The sequence below is a fragment of the Leptonychotes weddellii genome, chromosome 4 (genome assembly GCF_054177405.1).
Source record: "Leptonychotes weddellii isolate Sample4059 chromosome 4, ASM5417740v2, whole genome shotgun sequence".
NCBI lineage: Eukaryota > Metazoa > Chordata > Mammalia > Carnivora > Phocidae > Leptonychotes > Leptonychotes weddellii.
The window spans coordinates 42,178,773-42,195,501 of record NC_138372.1 but is presented as its reverse complement, the minus strand read 5'-3'; the positions used below and the strand labels follow the sequence as shown (position 1 = coordinate 42,195,501).

General features: G+C 42.3%; 1 protein-coding gene across 3 annotated transcripts in view; it reads left to right on the top strand.

Moving 5' to 3' along the window:
- LOC115942550 (disabled homolog 1) overlaps positions 1 to 16,729 on the top strand; it is a 1,065,325-nt gene that overhangs the window by 927,188 nt on the left and 121,408 nt on the right. For all 3 annotated transcript variants that reach the window (XM_081818492.1, XM_081818493.1, XM_081818494.1), the window contains 2 exons: positions 743 to 882; positions 9,571 to 9,669. In XM_081818492.1, the coding sequence (XP_081674618.1) occupies positions 743 to 882; positions 9,571 to 9,669 (239 nt within the window). The remainder of the gene's footprint in view (positions 1 to 742; positions 883 to 9,570; positions 9,670 to 16,729) is intronic.

Here is a 16,729-nt window from a genome sequence, read left to right as displayed (position 1 = left end):
TCTCCCATGAAACACTCAGTTCACAGAAACTTTACTGTCCTTATTTTATGTGGATGTATTTGAACATCTGGTTGACATGTCCTAGCAAAATATTATGTTAATAATTACTGAGAAAGGCTGTTGCAGGATATGGGCCCACCATACCAAGTCGCCTTATACACACACATGAGCTAGCAGAAGAGATATTGTAAAACCCATTTTTTTTGATCATTGTCCCTGTGTCATTACTTGATACAAAGCAATTACTCTGGAGTCCCACCATAAAACAGCCCATGGAATTGGGTGTAAGAAGATCTTGGACCCTGGCCAAACTCATATTAAATGCTGGAAATGCCAAAGAGGCTCAGTGCTAATACTATTCTAACAAGAATGTCAGACATGAACTTCTTAGTAGGTGATTATTATTTGTGGAATACCTGGTGTGTATCAAACTCTGTATTGGGCTCCTTAAACATGTTGTCTGATTTAATTATCTTAATGCCCCACTGGGTTGGTTATTTTTAACTCTTTTCTTTTTCTCTTGCCTGAGAAAACAGAGGCTCAGAGAAAAATAACTTGCCTCTGGATTTAAAAGGATAGAGTCAGAATTTGCATCCAGGAGAACTAGCATTCTTTTCTACTCGGTCCAGTGATTTCTTAGAACATAAATGAAACCAGAGAACAAATCTCGATACTATGGGTATTTAAAGACAGTGGGACCCGAATGCTTACTTGCCTGAATCCTGCTTTTCTCTGTTTTTAGGTCAGGATCGCAGTGAAGCCACTTTGATAAAGAGGTTTAAAGGTGAAGGGGTCCGGTACAAGGCCAAGCTGATCGGGATTGATGAGGTTTCTGCAGCTCGGGGAGACAAGTTATGTCAAGATTCCATGATGAAACTCAAGGTGCTTTGCAAACATTTTACTTTCAATATCACAGACTTTATAGGACTGAGGGAAGGGAGTGATTATGATCATTATGATAAAACTCTTTACTTATTCATTTAGTAGTAAATTACTTGGTTCACTGATGAATCACTGCATGAATTCATTGGGAAGAGATTTCAATTGTTATGAAAATGTTTATTGAGCACCTACTATGTGGAGATATTTTGCTGGGGCCCCAGTTTTATAACTTCTGAGCATATCATCTTTTATTCAATGTTATCTTCATTGCACAATGCCTGCAAAAAGAAAAGTAAAATTGTCAAATTTTATAGTCCCTCAGATTTTATGAATCTTTGCCCCTTTGTTATTTTTTAATACATTTTAAATATTTTACCATATGATAAATATGGTAAAAGATGCTATGTTAAGATAAAAGCTAATTTTATTCATTCTTATCATTCCTATTAATGTTTCCAAACACTTTGTAAAAGACAAATATTTTTTAAGTAATATGTAATGAGATTGTGGGATTTGGAGATATCACAGAGAAGTTTTTGATAGTAAATGCTTTAAAGAAGACCTTTTTATTGAAAAATCTAAGAAAGAAATTGGAAAAAATTAATATACACAATAAAATTATGTTATTAAATGGCCTTTAAAACATGAAAAAGAGCATTGTTTGCTCCCACATTCTGGTCTTCATATAGTCTATGTTTCCTTCTTTTAAAAAGCAATTTAAAACATTGAAAAAACAAATAAGTTAGCAGGAAGTCTATAAAATACCTGAAGCATTTAACACATATAATTTAAGTATCTTCCCAATTACAGAATTCACAAAATGTTCATTGTAAAATATTTTGAAAATACAGAAAAATATAAGGAGAAAAATTAAAGTCATCCATAATCCCACCACACAAAGAAAACCAGTGTCTACATTTTTCTGTGTAACTTAATCTGTCTTTGTATTTGTATGTATATTATGTGAATTATAAACATATGTAATACAATTGGAATTACTATTATACAGTCTTATATCCTGGTTTTTTTCCTCATCTAACACAATATTATGAGAATTTTTTTTCATATCTTCCAGTAGTCCCTCAGGACACAAGTTGGTCAGTGCAATTTTTTTAAGTGTAAGAAAGGAGGAAGAAAAGAAAAAAAATACATGTATATATATGCAAGGCTGGCCAAGTTCCTCCAAGTACGAACTGGGACAGTATCTATAAAACACCCTCTAGTTGCCTTTCCTTTCCTATTTGCTTAATAAATCAGAGCTATTATTTTTATTTATACTATACAAATTTTCTCAGCAGTTTAACACGGATATCAGATGCTAAGTCTCCTTGTAGTATGGCTGTAGGAATCATCATTTTAAAAAAATCTTAATTTTCTTTCTTTTAATTTTTTTAAAAGATTTTATTTATTTATTTGAGAGAGAGAGAGCAAGCATGAGCTGGAGGGGAGAGGGACAGAGAATCTGAAGCAGATTCTGTGCTTATCCCAGAGCCCAGCCACAGGGCTCGATCCTGTGACCGTGAGATCATGACCTGAGCTGAAACCAAGAGTCGGCTGCTTCACCAGCTGAGCCACCCAGGCACCCAAAAATCTTAATTTTCTAAACTGTGTACCCGTTATTTTTTTAGCTGTTACATAAGCAAACTTTATTTTGATAGTTATGTATCTATTATAAAGTATACTAGAAAAAGGTGAAATCATGATTTGACAAATTATCACCTTGGGAAAGGTTAATGTTTTCCTTCTTTTCTTTTTTCTTTCTTTCTTTCTTTCTTTCTTTCTTTCTTTCTTTCTTTCTTTCTTTCTTTCTTTCTTCCTTCCTTCCTTCCTTCCTTCCTTCATTCCTTCCTTCCTTTCTTTCTTTCTCTCTCTCTCTCTCTCTCCCTCCCTCCCTCCCTCCCTTCCTTTCTTTCTTTCTATAATTAAGCAATGTTATGAGATTTTAGGGCAATCCAGTAATGAGCTCTCTTCTTCTGCTAAGCCCAAATCTGATAGGTAAGTAGATAACAAAGTCTGACAGGAGGAATTCTAAATTCCAGCCTTATGACTGATAAATGCTGGAATGAGGGAGGTGACGTGGATACATGGCCACAGTGAGCATCCTTGGAAGAGACAGGCTGTTCCACTTAGTTTGTGGAGTAGATGGGTAACTGCATCCCTTCCTATCCCCACCAGCCCCTGTCTGGCCCCAGAGTAGGACCTGTGATTCATTACTGAGATCAGACCAGAGTGCAGCCTCTCTACGAGTGGGCAGATGACGGAGAGAACCCAAAAGAGACTGAGCCTGGAGTCCTCAGCCTCCCTCCAGACTCCCATCAGATAGAGCCATGTCTTCTTCCCCAAGGAGACCCTAGTCAGCGATAGGGATGAAGACCAAGATCTTCATTTTGCTGAAGTCCCTCCTTACTGAGTATGAGGCCAGGCAAATGAAGATTTGCTCCTGACAAATATTAATTAAAGGACATCAAGAAAAATCTCCCAACAGCCTGGTTCTCACCCAGAGCCACAAGTAAGTCTGCTAAGGAGCTGATGCTTCTTCTCCCAGCATCCTGGTAGATAGCCATTCACCAGGCACGTGTCCCAGAGCACCTTGTCGGCCAGCTGCCTTCATGGAAGCGCTGAGGTCTAAGTGGCTTGGAGCAGGAGTCTGCCTCTGCACCCCAAGGGTTCTCTGTCCGCATTCACGTTGACTCAGGCTAGCTGGACCAGGCCTGGTGATGACTGCTGACCTTGTGCGTGTGCCCCATCTGTCATCCCTCAGAACTGTGAGGTCCCCAAAGCCCCGAGAATTTGTCCTGCCGTAACACACTCCTGTCAGATGCACTGAGCTCATTGAGGGGTTCTTGGTTCCCAGACAATTGTGTTTCATTATTTGCAAGTTGCTGAGAAGAATGTTGACATTTCAGCTCCCAGTGGTTTTTCTTTAGGAAACAGAAACATAAATGATCGATTCTCCATTTGGCCACCTGCCCAGGAAAGAAAGAGGCAGAGAAGTACAAAATGCCTGTTAGCCTTGCAAAAGGGCCCACTTGTTCACATTAGGCCATATGAGAAATAAAAAGGAAATCTCCTTTCCTTTGTGAGGCTCTTTGAGGCTGGTACCTTTTCCTATTTGAGAGAGTTTTCATTTGGGTTATAGAGATTTGAGAGGAGATTTCATATTCCGAGTATGAGCAGGCTGTCACCTGTCCTCCAGCAAAACACCATTATCATCATGTTTTAATTTAGAGTCAACATAAGCATTTTCCCATATATCACCTCTTTTGATCTTGTGAGATAGATATTAGCCTCTCTGTTTTATAAATAAGAAATCTGAGGTTCATAGAAGTTAAAGGATTTGCCCCAGAACCTTCATTTAACCTGTTGTAAGCCCAGAATTTTAAACCTCGATCTCTGGATGCCCAGTGTTTGATAAGACACAGTTTAGTGCTCACTTATATTCTTTTTTGAATCTGCATTTAATTTATCTTGGTTCCCCAATGAGATTTTAAGCCCTTACCGGTAAGTTACTACCCAGTACCCGCACATCATTGACTTACAAAGTAGTCAACTTTTAGAGACATTGGGCAAAATGTGGTGGTTGAAACTCTGAGAGGGGATGAAATCTCCCAGAGACAATGCCTGGAGGGCTAATTACAGAGCTCTAAATATGTCAGCTGGGGTCCTCTAAGAAGCAGAGCCCACCCTGGCTAGGTCAGATGAGGACACTTTAATGAAAGAGCCACTTAGAAAGGGTAGGTAAGGTTAAGTAAGGGAGCAAGGGATGATGAAGCTCCCAGGAACCTACAACAGTAGAAAGCAGCAACCACCCTAGGAGGAAATATATTTACTGAAGCCCATGGAGAGCAGGATTGAGGAGGAAGTTCCCTCCCTCACCAAGCAAAAATATAGGCCCTGCCAGAGATGTAGCACAAAGAAGGAAAGAATGCGGATAGAATACCCTGACTTCTCTCTCCATCCACCCTCTGATCTCCTGCCTGTCTTGCCCAGAGAACCAGGGAATGCACTCCACAGGAACCAGGCTCTAGGCACAAAGCAGAATAGAGGAGAATATTTAAATTCTTTTTTTTTTTAACTGGGAAAAGTGAAATTTGGGGTGAGTTTTTTCCAAAGCTTGTATAGCTAATAAGTGAGATGGCTGAGATTGGAGACCAGCTTATTTTTTTTAAATCATGGAACATTCTGGAATAGCATTGTAGGTTTTCAGCCATTCATGTCTGAGGCCTTTTGTGTTTTCCTACCTGCTTTACAGGATCCACCGAGATCACAGCCATCCCATTATGTGCATGCACCATGCTGGGTGGGGTTTCTCAGAGCCCTTTCCTGTGCTTCCCCTTATCTCATCCTCAAGGGACCCCTGAGCTGGACAGGGCAGCCAGTTAATCCTGTCTGACCCTTTGTGTATCACTTCCTTCATGGAGATACCATCTATGTGTGACTCCCTGAGGGATACCTGTGTCCGTCATTTCCCACGTGCCTGGCACATGGTATTGCTTCATGGTATGAATGTTAGTACGAGTAATAATGATAACTGTCATTCACCAAGCTCTCCCGACATGCAACACACTGTGCTAAGTGCCGTATGTGCGTAACTGTTTTCAATATCTGGTAAGAAATGTGATTATTTTCATTAAAGTTCCCCTTCACTGTGGAGTCTGGGAGCTCATGGTTGCGCCTGGCTGTTTGCAGAACAATTTGGACATATCTGTAGGATATCGTATAGTCTTTTTTTGTTTCCCCCCCCAAAAAAAAGGTCTTAAGGAAGGTTGTAATAGAAGGAAGCCCAACGTGGAAATCTAAAAGATCACTGTTTCAATTTTCTCTCTGTCTTATTAGTTCCTTGAGTTTCAGGAGGTCACTTCAGCCCCCGGCCTTATGTTTCCTTACATGTAAATTAAGGGAGATGATTTTCACTTTCTAGGACTATGGTCTGGGCTAAATTATATGATAGGGAAGAGAACCTGTAGCACGTAAGAGTAGGTCCCCAAGAAAATGCTTGACTGTACTTTCCAGATTTTCAACAGTGACTTGGTGAGGTGGCTAATGTGAGGCGCTGAGCCCCAAAGGGCACCTACCTCCACATCTTCTGACCCCCCCAGTCCGAGCTGTCTCCTGGACCTCTGCTGGCTCTCCATCCCGGCAGTGAATAATCTTGTGGGGATATGAGACCGTGAGGCATGCTGTCTGCTGGCAAACTTGCTTGGCCTTAGCGCAATTTTTCAGAGCTTGACTCAGGGTCCTGTCTCACAGGAGAAACATGCTTGATCAAATTGGAGTTTTATTTCCCCAAAGATAGCCCTGCACGGAGAGTCCCTCCCTCTTTCATTTGTCATGGAAAGCCACCACCAGCAGCCCCAAGCAGAAACATACCTGGAACACGTGTGTGTGCTTTCCATCCTCTTTTGTGTACGGCTGCATTCTGCTATTAGAGGGGGCAGTAATTCAGAGAGCCAAGGACTGGGAGGACTGTTTTGGGGATGGAGACGTTGAAGTCTCTCCTTGATCGAAGGTGCAGCCCTCTCCCCACCAAGACGGTGATGTTCTCTCCTAAGAGTTAAGAAGGAAGGGCTCTCGCCCCTTTGATATGGTCCCTCCAGTCTTTCCGTTTACGATGGAGCTACTTCTCATTCTCTTTTTGTGTTATGTCTGGAGATCTGAAGTTGGAGGTTCAACTGCAGAGGTACCAGGCATCAGGTATTTTATTCCAAATCCAGCCAAGAACCCAGCATTCAAAGTGAAGTTTCCCAGGGTTCAAAGTCTGGCGGGCCCACTCCCAAAAGGAGGGAAAGTCACTTCCCCTTTCAAGTGCCTGCTTGACGCTGGGCTCCATTCTTGATGCTGGGCACACAGAATGGATAAAACAGAGATCCGGGCACAAATGAGCTTTGGTTCTATTGGGCATAAGGCAGACAGTTGCCAAATGAACAAATAAATAGGTCAGATGGCAGTAAGGACCAGTGAGGAAAAGGGAAGAAAGGAGAAAGAGTGAGGTGCAAAGGGGGCAGGGTTTGGAGACAGTGTCCCCAATAGGATGGCATTAGAAATAAGAATTACCCCCGGGGGCTACAAAAGCATACTTTGGCCATTCTCCCCATGTTTCTTAGAATCACCCCTCAGTGAATTCACGGGAAAGCAAGCTGCACAGTGGGGACTCTAGAAACCTCCCAATAAGCAGGGCAGTTACAGGGACAGAGGACTTAGCTTTGGGGGGTGAGTCCTTCTCTTTAACTATTCAGAGGACAGGCATTGCAGGAGGGATCTCTGGTCACTGAGTGACAGCCCTGAGGGGCTGAAAGAGCAACACTGGGGAGGGTTACCCAGAGAGATTTTGGCTTGCTAGAAAGAAGCCACCATGTAAAGGATTAAGTGCTCCCTGCACCAGGAGTCTGGAGAGCTGAGTTGTAGGCTCAGCTTGCCACCAGTGCCCTGGACCACCTCAGCACTGCCCACCCCCACCTCCCAGACATCATTTTCCTCATCTGTCAGCTGGACACTTGCAAGATTTTCTCTAGCTCTGACATTCTGTATGTCTACAAGGGTGTAAGTGGCGCTCAAGAATGAATGGGTGACTCAGGAGGGAGTGAATTTCCTGCTAGTAGGTCCCCAAATAGGAACCAGAGCACAGACCTTTAGGGACAGTCATTCATTTACTAGAAGAAGTTAATTTTCATGATATCCCTGTAGTGTTCCAGGCACCGTACTAGGTACTTGACCTAAATTTTCATTTAATTCTCTCCCCCATGCAAGGATAGTGTTTACACTTGAGGAAGTGACAGTGAGAATTAAGTCATTTGCCCAAGATCACAGAGGGCCAGGAACATAAGCCAGCCGCCCGGATTGCACAGAACATTTCCGGTACCCAAAGTGACGATAACCAAACAGCCTCTAGGGGATGCCTCATCCCTGTGCCTTCTGGACATCCCTGTTCCTAACACCGCTGGTTCTCTGGCACTGAGGTTGTGAACATGCTCTTCTGACAGATGAACAGATGACTTTTATCTCCCAGAAACATGATGTCATGATTATTTTTGACTTTTCTACTCCTAGAAGCCCAGAACTATAACTGCTGATAGTTGGGCTTGATTTTGCACACAGGACAGGCTGATAGCAACGAAGGGGCTGGAAGCTCTAAAACACGTAATGCAGAGATAGGAACACTCCCCCACCCCGAGTATAAATCCCTTGGAATGTCCTCACCCTCTCAGTGGTACCCTCATATGAAGCCCATGCTTACCTGTCACTGGCCACCCCAGAAGCTAGTTTAAAAAGCAAGTGTCTTTGTTCTTAACTTGCATCATATCAACTTTGGGAGAGCTCTGGATAAAACATTCATCTCACAAGAATGACAGAGTGCCTTTTTCTTCCAGGGACTGTCCTGGGCACTGAGGAGAGAGCAGTGAGCAGGATGACACCCATGCCTTTTGTGATGTTTTACCTTCTAACTGGCTCATATACGTAGCTTTGGTTTATAAAAAGTTTGGAAAAGTGGGGAAACAGAGGCACTGATAAATAAATGGAATGCATTTGGTAGGTACCTTCCTACCGAAAAGGGTAAGGGAAAATAGAAAACTTGTGTAGTTAAAAACTGCAAACCATGGGGTGCCTGGGTGGCTCAGTCTGTTGAGCATCTGCCTTCGGCTCAGGTCATGATCCCAGGGTCCTGGGATCGAGCCCCACATCGGGCTTCCTGCTCAGCGGGGAGTCTGCTTCTCCCTCTGACCCTCTCCCCTCTCATGCTCTGTCTCTCTCTCTCTCTCTCTCAAATAAATAAATAAAATCTTTTTTAAAAACTGCAAACTATAAGCATGGAACTCTGATGATCATATTTTTCCAGACCAAAGGGAGACATGCAGTCTGGCAATGGTTTTTATTTTCTTTCTACTCTCTAAAATCGATTCCCATGAAAACTTTTTCCAGAAGTAAAGATAAAATCACATTTAGGAATATATTCTGTAACTCCTCTTTATTTAATAGATTGAAACCATATACAGTATGAAGCCTAGCAACATATTAATAAAAGGATCATATCATGTTTATCTTGGGGTCTTGATTTCTGAGCCAGATAGCTAGGCACAAAGGAGGCATTCTATAAATCTTGGGTAGTCATGTGAATCAGTGTTCAGGTATTTATACAGTGTTAGATATAATGATAGGGTAACCATTACCCTAGAATATCAAGAAGAGACAAGCATGTCGGGCAGGGAAGCATGGAAGGGGCAAAGGGAGAGCAGTGTGGATGATTGGTGGCATTGGTGGATGGTATCTGACATGCCTTTGGGACTGGAGGGAATCTTCAAATGAAAACACTCATTAGTGGATGTGCGGACACACAAGATGGGGTGCCCGCCTCCAATGGAATATTATTCTGCAGCAAAAAGGAAGGAAGTTCTGACGTGTGCTACTACACAAAGGAAACTTGAAGACATTAACAGAGTGAAATAAGCCAGCTATAAAAAGGCAAATTCTGTACGATTCCACTTCTATGACCTATCTAGAGAAATGAAATTCAGAGAGACAGAAAGTGGAACGGTGGTGATGAGGGCCGGCAGGGGGGTGTGTGAGGAAGAGTGAGTGTTTAGTAAGTACGGAGTTACTGTTTGGGAAGAAGAAAATGGCGCTCGTGTTGGATGGCTGGGGGGGCTTCAAATGAAAACACAGGAGTGAAAACCATGTCCTTCCTTTCAACAGGGCGTTGTTGCTGGTGCGCGTTCCAAAGGAGAACACAAACAGAAAATCTTTTTAACCATCTCCTTTGGAGGTATCAAAATCTTTGATGAGAAGACAGGGGTAAGTAAAAGAATCACATGGCATTGTGAAATTGAATCCATTGACAGATGTGCCCTTAAAAGCCTCTACTCTCTGGGCAGGAATATCAAACAAGCATAAAAACACATGAAGCAACTGACAAACTTGATCAACTGTGATCGTCCATCAAAGGCAGGCTCTTCCCTGACTTGGCCACAGTGTTTCTAACAGTGTGATTGTGATGAAAGTGTCACACAGGCCCAGGAATCTAACGGGAGATTGATGAGCTTTGAAGCGCAGTGGGTAATGTGACAGTTTAAGTTAAATTTCTTTGTTTATTGGCAACTTTAATGACATGCATCCTAGAGGGAGACACATGAATGTCTTTTGACTTGGTCAAAGCCTCCAGACTCTCCGGAGTTTACCCTGTGCCACCTTGCAATTGCTGTAATCAAAAAGAATGGAGATTTCAACCTTAGAAAAATGTGTCACTGCATGACCAGGAAATGTCAGGGCTGATGTGTTTGTTGAACCCGCCAAGGAAGTGGATTGTGTTTTCATCAGCCCCCTAGCAGCAGTTAGCTCCAGCATTGATCCCTGGGACCGTCCTGACATTGGTGGTCCTGTTAATTGATGATAAGGGAAAAACAGAAAAATGTTCTAGGCTCTATTTAGTCCAGAGAGCAAGAGTCAGATGGGTGTGGTTTTTTTCCTTTTATTCATTCAGTGTTTTACAGCTTATAAAACACCTTTACACATACCACCTCCTTTGAACTTCCCAACCTAATTTTCAAGCGTTGTAGACGCCAGACTCAACCAGCCAAGTTACTCAACCTTAGTCACTTTCATTGTATTTTCTCCCCTTTGTTCTGACTCCTATTAGGACCCCATACGGGTAGGAGGATGATAATTTAACAGTAAAAATGGGTTTTGAAGAAAAGGTATTTCTGAATAATTAGTAATAGGACAGGTATTTGTCTACCCAGATTCATAGCAGCATTATTCACAGGAGCCAAAAGGTGGAAGCCACCCAAGCGTCCATTAGCGGATGTGCGGATACACAAGATGGGGTGCCCGCCTCCAGTGGAATATTATTCTGCAGCAAAAAGGAAGGAAGTTCTGACATGTGCTACTACACAAAGGAAACTTGAAGACATTAACAGAGTGAAATAAGCCAGCTCTAAAAAGGCAAATTCTGTACGATTCCACTTCTATGACCTATCTAGAGAACTGAAATTCAGAGAGACAGAAAGTGGAACGGTGGTGATGAGGGCCTGCAGGGGGCAGGGGGGTGTGTGAGGAAGAGTGAGTGTTTAGTAAGTGCGGAGTTACTGTTTGGGAAGCGGAAAATGGCGCTCGTGATGGATGGCTGGGGGCGCTGCACAACGCTGTCCATACACTTCACACCCCTGAACTGTATGCCAAGAAATACTTAGAATGATAAATTTTCAGCTACGTGAAGTTTACCGCCATAAAAAAGAACTAGTGATAATAATTTCCGTTCATGGGGTACTACTGTATACTACGTGCATATTAATCACGTGACATACATGATTCAGTTTTGCCCTCACAGCAGGCTTAACGGGAAAATAACAACTTCATCAAGCACGTAATATGTGCCAGGCATTGTTGTGAACCCTTTGCAAGTACCAACTCCGTTAATCCTCACGACAGCCCTGTGAGGTAGATGGCAGTATCCTCTCCATTTTATAGCTGGAGATACTGAGGAGAGAAACGTATGTGTAATTTATTGAAAGTAAGCGGTGGTTGGAGACCCGATTAGAATCCAGGTTGGTCTGGCTTGTGAGTCTTCTCACTTAAGCTTGCTGCCTGTTACTTCTCAGAATAAGTGACTTTGCAAAGGTTACCCAGCAAGTAGGAGGCAAAACTGGGATTTGGCCTCCCGTTGGCCCGAATATCAGGGCAGTTGAGCTCTCTGTCATCGAGAAAGGTCGGCCTACCTGGGGATGCCTTGGGAAAAGGGAGTTTAGAATGAGGGCACAAGCTCAGGGAGTAAAGGAGCTTGAATGCAACAAGATTAAGAGCCTAATGAAAGTCTCTCCTGCCTTAATAAAAATACAGTTTCTGAAGCCAGGGAAGTTTTTCCTTCTCCTGGGTAGACTAGTGTTTGGAGACTTGTGCTCAGTCTTGAACCTCACACTTGAAAAAGGACACAGGGAAATCAAAGAGTGTCCTGATGAGGGGGGCTATGACAATTGGGGGACTAAAAATTATCTTGAACCAAGACTTCTCAACACAGGTGTAGCCTCCTAGGCTCCTAGGTACACACAAGAGGCGGAGAGCTGTGGGCTTGTAGAAACTGTGAGGATGTCATTGATCCCCTTACCATCTTTATTGGAGGGAACCAAGTAATGTGGACCAAGCCTAACCAAGAGATTTATATGCCCGAATACTACATCATCATCTCTGTTGTCTGCCTGCCACCGTGACAGCTGATATAACCAAAGGGACAGGAGTGAGGTAGAGTGTCAGATACCTTATCTTGTCCTGGGGCCATGTTTTGGGGCATTGCTGTTCCATTAGGTAATCCACCATCAGATAAGTTGTGCCCAGATCATGAAAATCCCAATCACTAAATTTTAACTCATAAGGAGAGATAGTTTGTATTCTTGACCTAAATCTAAATCCTCAGTCAAGGGCGGCTGACCTGGCCCAAAAGAAAGATACCACCAAACTCTCTAATGCTATTTTTGATTCTTCAGCTGGACAAAAAAAGAGAACAACAGTAAAATCATTGTTTGAGCTCAAAACCATTTGACTTTGTGGAAAAAATGTCCGCTCCCTGGTGGAGGATCAGGGAGAAGGCAGAGTGGGATGTTTTCTGTTTGGCTTATTTCACTCCAGTTATGTTTGATTCACATTAGGCCCCAGTAGCATCTGGCTTCTGCAACCTGAACTTGTTATTATGTCTCAACACAAGTCTACGGAAAGCTAGTAGAAGGGATTGAATGTTTTAAAGCCCGAAGCAGAGACAACAGAGAGCAGGAGAGCCCCTACTAATAGTGGTCATCTCTCCAAAGAGTTGTGTAGTAGCAGAAGGAGCTGACTTGTTCTGTATGACCCAACAAATAGAACCAAGATCGGGTAATAGGAGATTCTTTGAAGCAGTGTTGGTTTATGAGGAGGAGGAATTTTCTACCAGTTAGATGGACCACCTTCTGTGCTAGCAAGTTCCCCATCACTTAGGAGTATTCGAGCAAAACCTTATGACGGGAAAATTGTGGAAGGGAGCCAAGTAGAGAATGAAGTATTAAACAAAGTCACGTCGAAGTTGAATCCTGAGACTAGTTTTAAAATTCTGTTTCTTCCTTCAAGTCATCCCTGTTGATGTGATTTATCTTCAGACAAATGGAGGTTTTTCAAACTCCATTGGAGATTATGAGCAACAACAGTTTACTAAACCTTTGTTGTTGCCCAGCAGGGGACCAACTGAATTGTGCCGGATAAGAGTTTAAGTGAAGTATTTTGTCCTACATATCAACGAAATGGAAAACTAGGTTTTGTCATTTGGAATGACAAATTTTTGTTGTTTATCATATCTAAAGTATTCTCAAGCTTGACTGCATTTTTGTTCAAGCCAAAAAAAGAAACATTTGCAGAACGTGACAATAGCTAGAATTTTAAAATCCAAAAGCTGTCAAAAATGTTTTGATCCCAATTAAAGAGACCCTTTGCAGCAATTTACACCTTGTCTTGAATTTCAAAGGGTTCTTGATCCCAATCTTTACATGAGTAAATTCTGTTTTATTATTAGCATGTTGCGGGGAATAAATCAATATTGAAAAGCTGTTCACATTTTCAGACAGCTAGGTATTGATAATGTGTCAAAGGGATCAGTGAGAATGCAGAAAATGTCATATATAAACTCATTGTTATTGGTAATAGTAGGAGCTGTAGCAAATCAGGAGCAGATGTGGTTTCATATCAATGTTGCTAGGTCCTCAAATCAGACCTGTGGGTACTAAGGCAGGAGTGAAGTCGTCATTTTCATTTTGCGGATAAAGAAACTGAGATTTTGGGAGTGTCTTTGACTTGGCTGTAGACTCAGAACAAACCTTCCAATTTCAAATCTTCTGTCTTTCCAGGGAAACTCATTGATTTCTCTCTTGATTTGCAGTTTTATTCCATAGAATTGCTATAATTTTGTGCCATAAAAAAATCATAAATATTGCAGGACCCTGACAATAAGTCTGTTTCTCAAGACAGAGGGCAGTAGTCTGCATCAACTTTTCAAGATGATGTAGTGTCTTGTTGCCATAATCACATGTAAATTTTGCTTGTTCGTTTGGTTTAGCCAACTCTGATCTGGTAGTACTATATAAGCCGAGAAAACTGAAATCCGAATTAAGTCCCACGGTAAATTAAGTAGCAAGAGCTGAGATTCAACCCCAGGCAGTCTGATCCAGAAGCCTTGATGCTAGTAAGATAGCACTAATAATAACATACCTGCCTTAGTCTGTTTGGGCTGCTCTAACAAAAATACCACAAAGGAGGTGGCTTATAAATAACAAACATTTCTTTCTCACAGTTCTGGAGGTGGGGAGTCGGATATCATGGCCCCAGCAAATTCATCGTCTCGGGGAGAACCCACTTCCTCTTAGCTGGTGCCTTTTTGCTGCTTTCTAGAGCCTCTATTATTAAGACACTAATCCTATCCCAAAAGGCTCCACTGTCATGATCTGATTCCTTCCCAAATGCCCCACCTCCTAATACCATCCCCTTAAGGGCTAGAATTTCAACATATGAATTTGGAAGGGGGAGGACATAAACATTCAGACCATAGCAATACCAAATTTTATAAATGATGTGCTTTTATATATATTAGAGCAGATTCAGTATTCTCTCCATTTTATTGTCACCATTATTCATTTTCACGCTGATGACCTTTCCTGAGGGAAGGTACAAGGAGTCGAGTTACCACTAGAACTGTCTTGTGGATGGAATATTGGCCACGTAACCCGTATGTGGTTGGGCAAGAGCAGATCGGACGCCTCTTCTGTGCCACGTGATGCTCCATTTCCTGGGGATTCAGAGATGAATGAGACGTGGTCTTGCCCCAAGCTGTTCACAGTCTGGTTTTACCAGACTCACAAAGCGAGCTGACAGTTGCTAAGATCCAGGTTCGAATGGAGTTGTCAGGACTTAGGGGATCAAGACCAAGCTTTGGCTAGAATATTCAGGAAGTTTTCACAGAAAAGGGCACACTGACATGGCAGTGGAGGAGTGAGCTAGAGAGGACCAGGTAAGTAAGACCAGAAAGAAAAAGCAGTATTTCCAAATGCACAGAGGTCTTAAAGAGAAAGATACGTGTATTCATTCTTCTCTGCAGAAAATATTTATTGAGCACTTCTATAAACACACAGATGAGCAAAGCCATATCTTTTTGTTCATCACTGTTGTCTATCCAGTTAGCACAATGACTCCCACATAGTAGGTGCTCAGTAATACTGCACAAAAAATAAATTGACTTAGTGATTAAGAATCCGCAGATGTACGCAGAATTACTAGGGCATAGCAGGGGAGTGGTGGAGAGCGACCCAGAATTGAATACTGTCTCTCATCATAGAGGGCTAATGATGTTTTAAATGCAATGGTTGCACTTAAATCTCAGGGCTGATTTAATAATGTACTCTTTGGTGAAAACCAGATGTCACTCTACTTGTATCTCATCAAAAACAGGACTGTTCTTCCTTCGGTTTGAACTGGATGTTTTGAGTGGGGCTTGGGGAGAGCAGTTCAGGAAGAGGAAGGAATGTGGGCCTGGGGAGGGAGACAGCGAAGAAGAAGAAGGGGCCGTAGAGCAGAGTGCTGGGACCTGGGAGTCTATGGGACATCCCTGTTATGTTGGGAGCCACTGAAATACTACACAGAATTTTCCCAAGACTACTTATGAACTAGCTTGTAGGCAGGACGGTATGGTTTCCAGTATGCTCTTGTGTGTCCTGTCTCACTGGCCACTCAGCAGTTCTGGAGGGTTTTATTGCTGCCTTTTACAGATGAGTCTACTAAAGGTACAGGGAGGGTGAGTGGCTTGCCCAAGGCTATTATGTGTAGGAATTGAATTCAGATTCACACTTTATAGCGCCCGAGCTTGATTCTTCACTTCACTGATTCTTTCCCTATACTGGGTGTTTTGGAACTTTATGTCGGCATTAAGTGGTTACAACTTTTGGGGGAGAGGGTCCTAACGCAGGAATTTATTAGGGGCCAAGGATGCCAGACATTCTACGGAGTATAGGATGGTCACACACAACAAAAGTGTTTCCTGTGCTACACGACTTTCAAATGTCTTACTAGACATTCACGTAGATAGAAAAATCTATTTATAATGAACTGAATCTAAAACCTAACTCTGCATATAAGCAATGTATATCGATAATACTGAGTTTTCCAGAAATGCAACTGAACTATAAGAAAGGAGTACTTTGTTTTGTTGGATCCCCATCAAGAGCTGTTCATCATTTTGGAAGACCATACCACGTGATGCTCTTCATATTTGAGTTACCACCATGGCGCTGGTGTACCACTTTCGTGGTACTTGTCATACTCACTATCACTCTACTCATTTGGCCCATCCATAAAAATGTCCGATATAGGGAAAAGAGCATCTGCAAGGTTGGATTGAGCACTTCTTAAACCCCAATTTATTCATTATAAGAACATGTAAACAGGGGCGCCTGGGTGGCTCAGTCGTTAAGCGTCTGCCTTCGGCTCGGGTCATGATCCCAGAGTCCTGGGATCGAGCCCCACATCGGGCTCCCTGCTCAGCGGGGAGCCTGCTTCTCCCTCTCCCACTCCCCCTGCTTGTGTTCCCTCTCTCACTGTCTCTCTCTCTGTCAAATGAATAAATAAAATCTTAAAAAAAGAAAAAAAAAAAAGAACATGTAAACATATAGCCATGTCCTTAGGTTCTTCAGTTGTAGTTGTGACTAAGTGTTTATACGTAGACATTCACGTTTTTCATCCGAAATCATCTTTTATTTCTTTATGTTATAATTAGGACATTTTGGTGTGCTTGAACTTTATGTGTGTAGGTGGATGATATAATCATTTGCAGGCAATAAAGGAAGAATTACAAGAT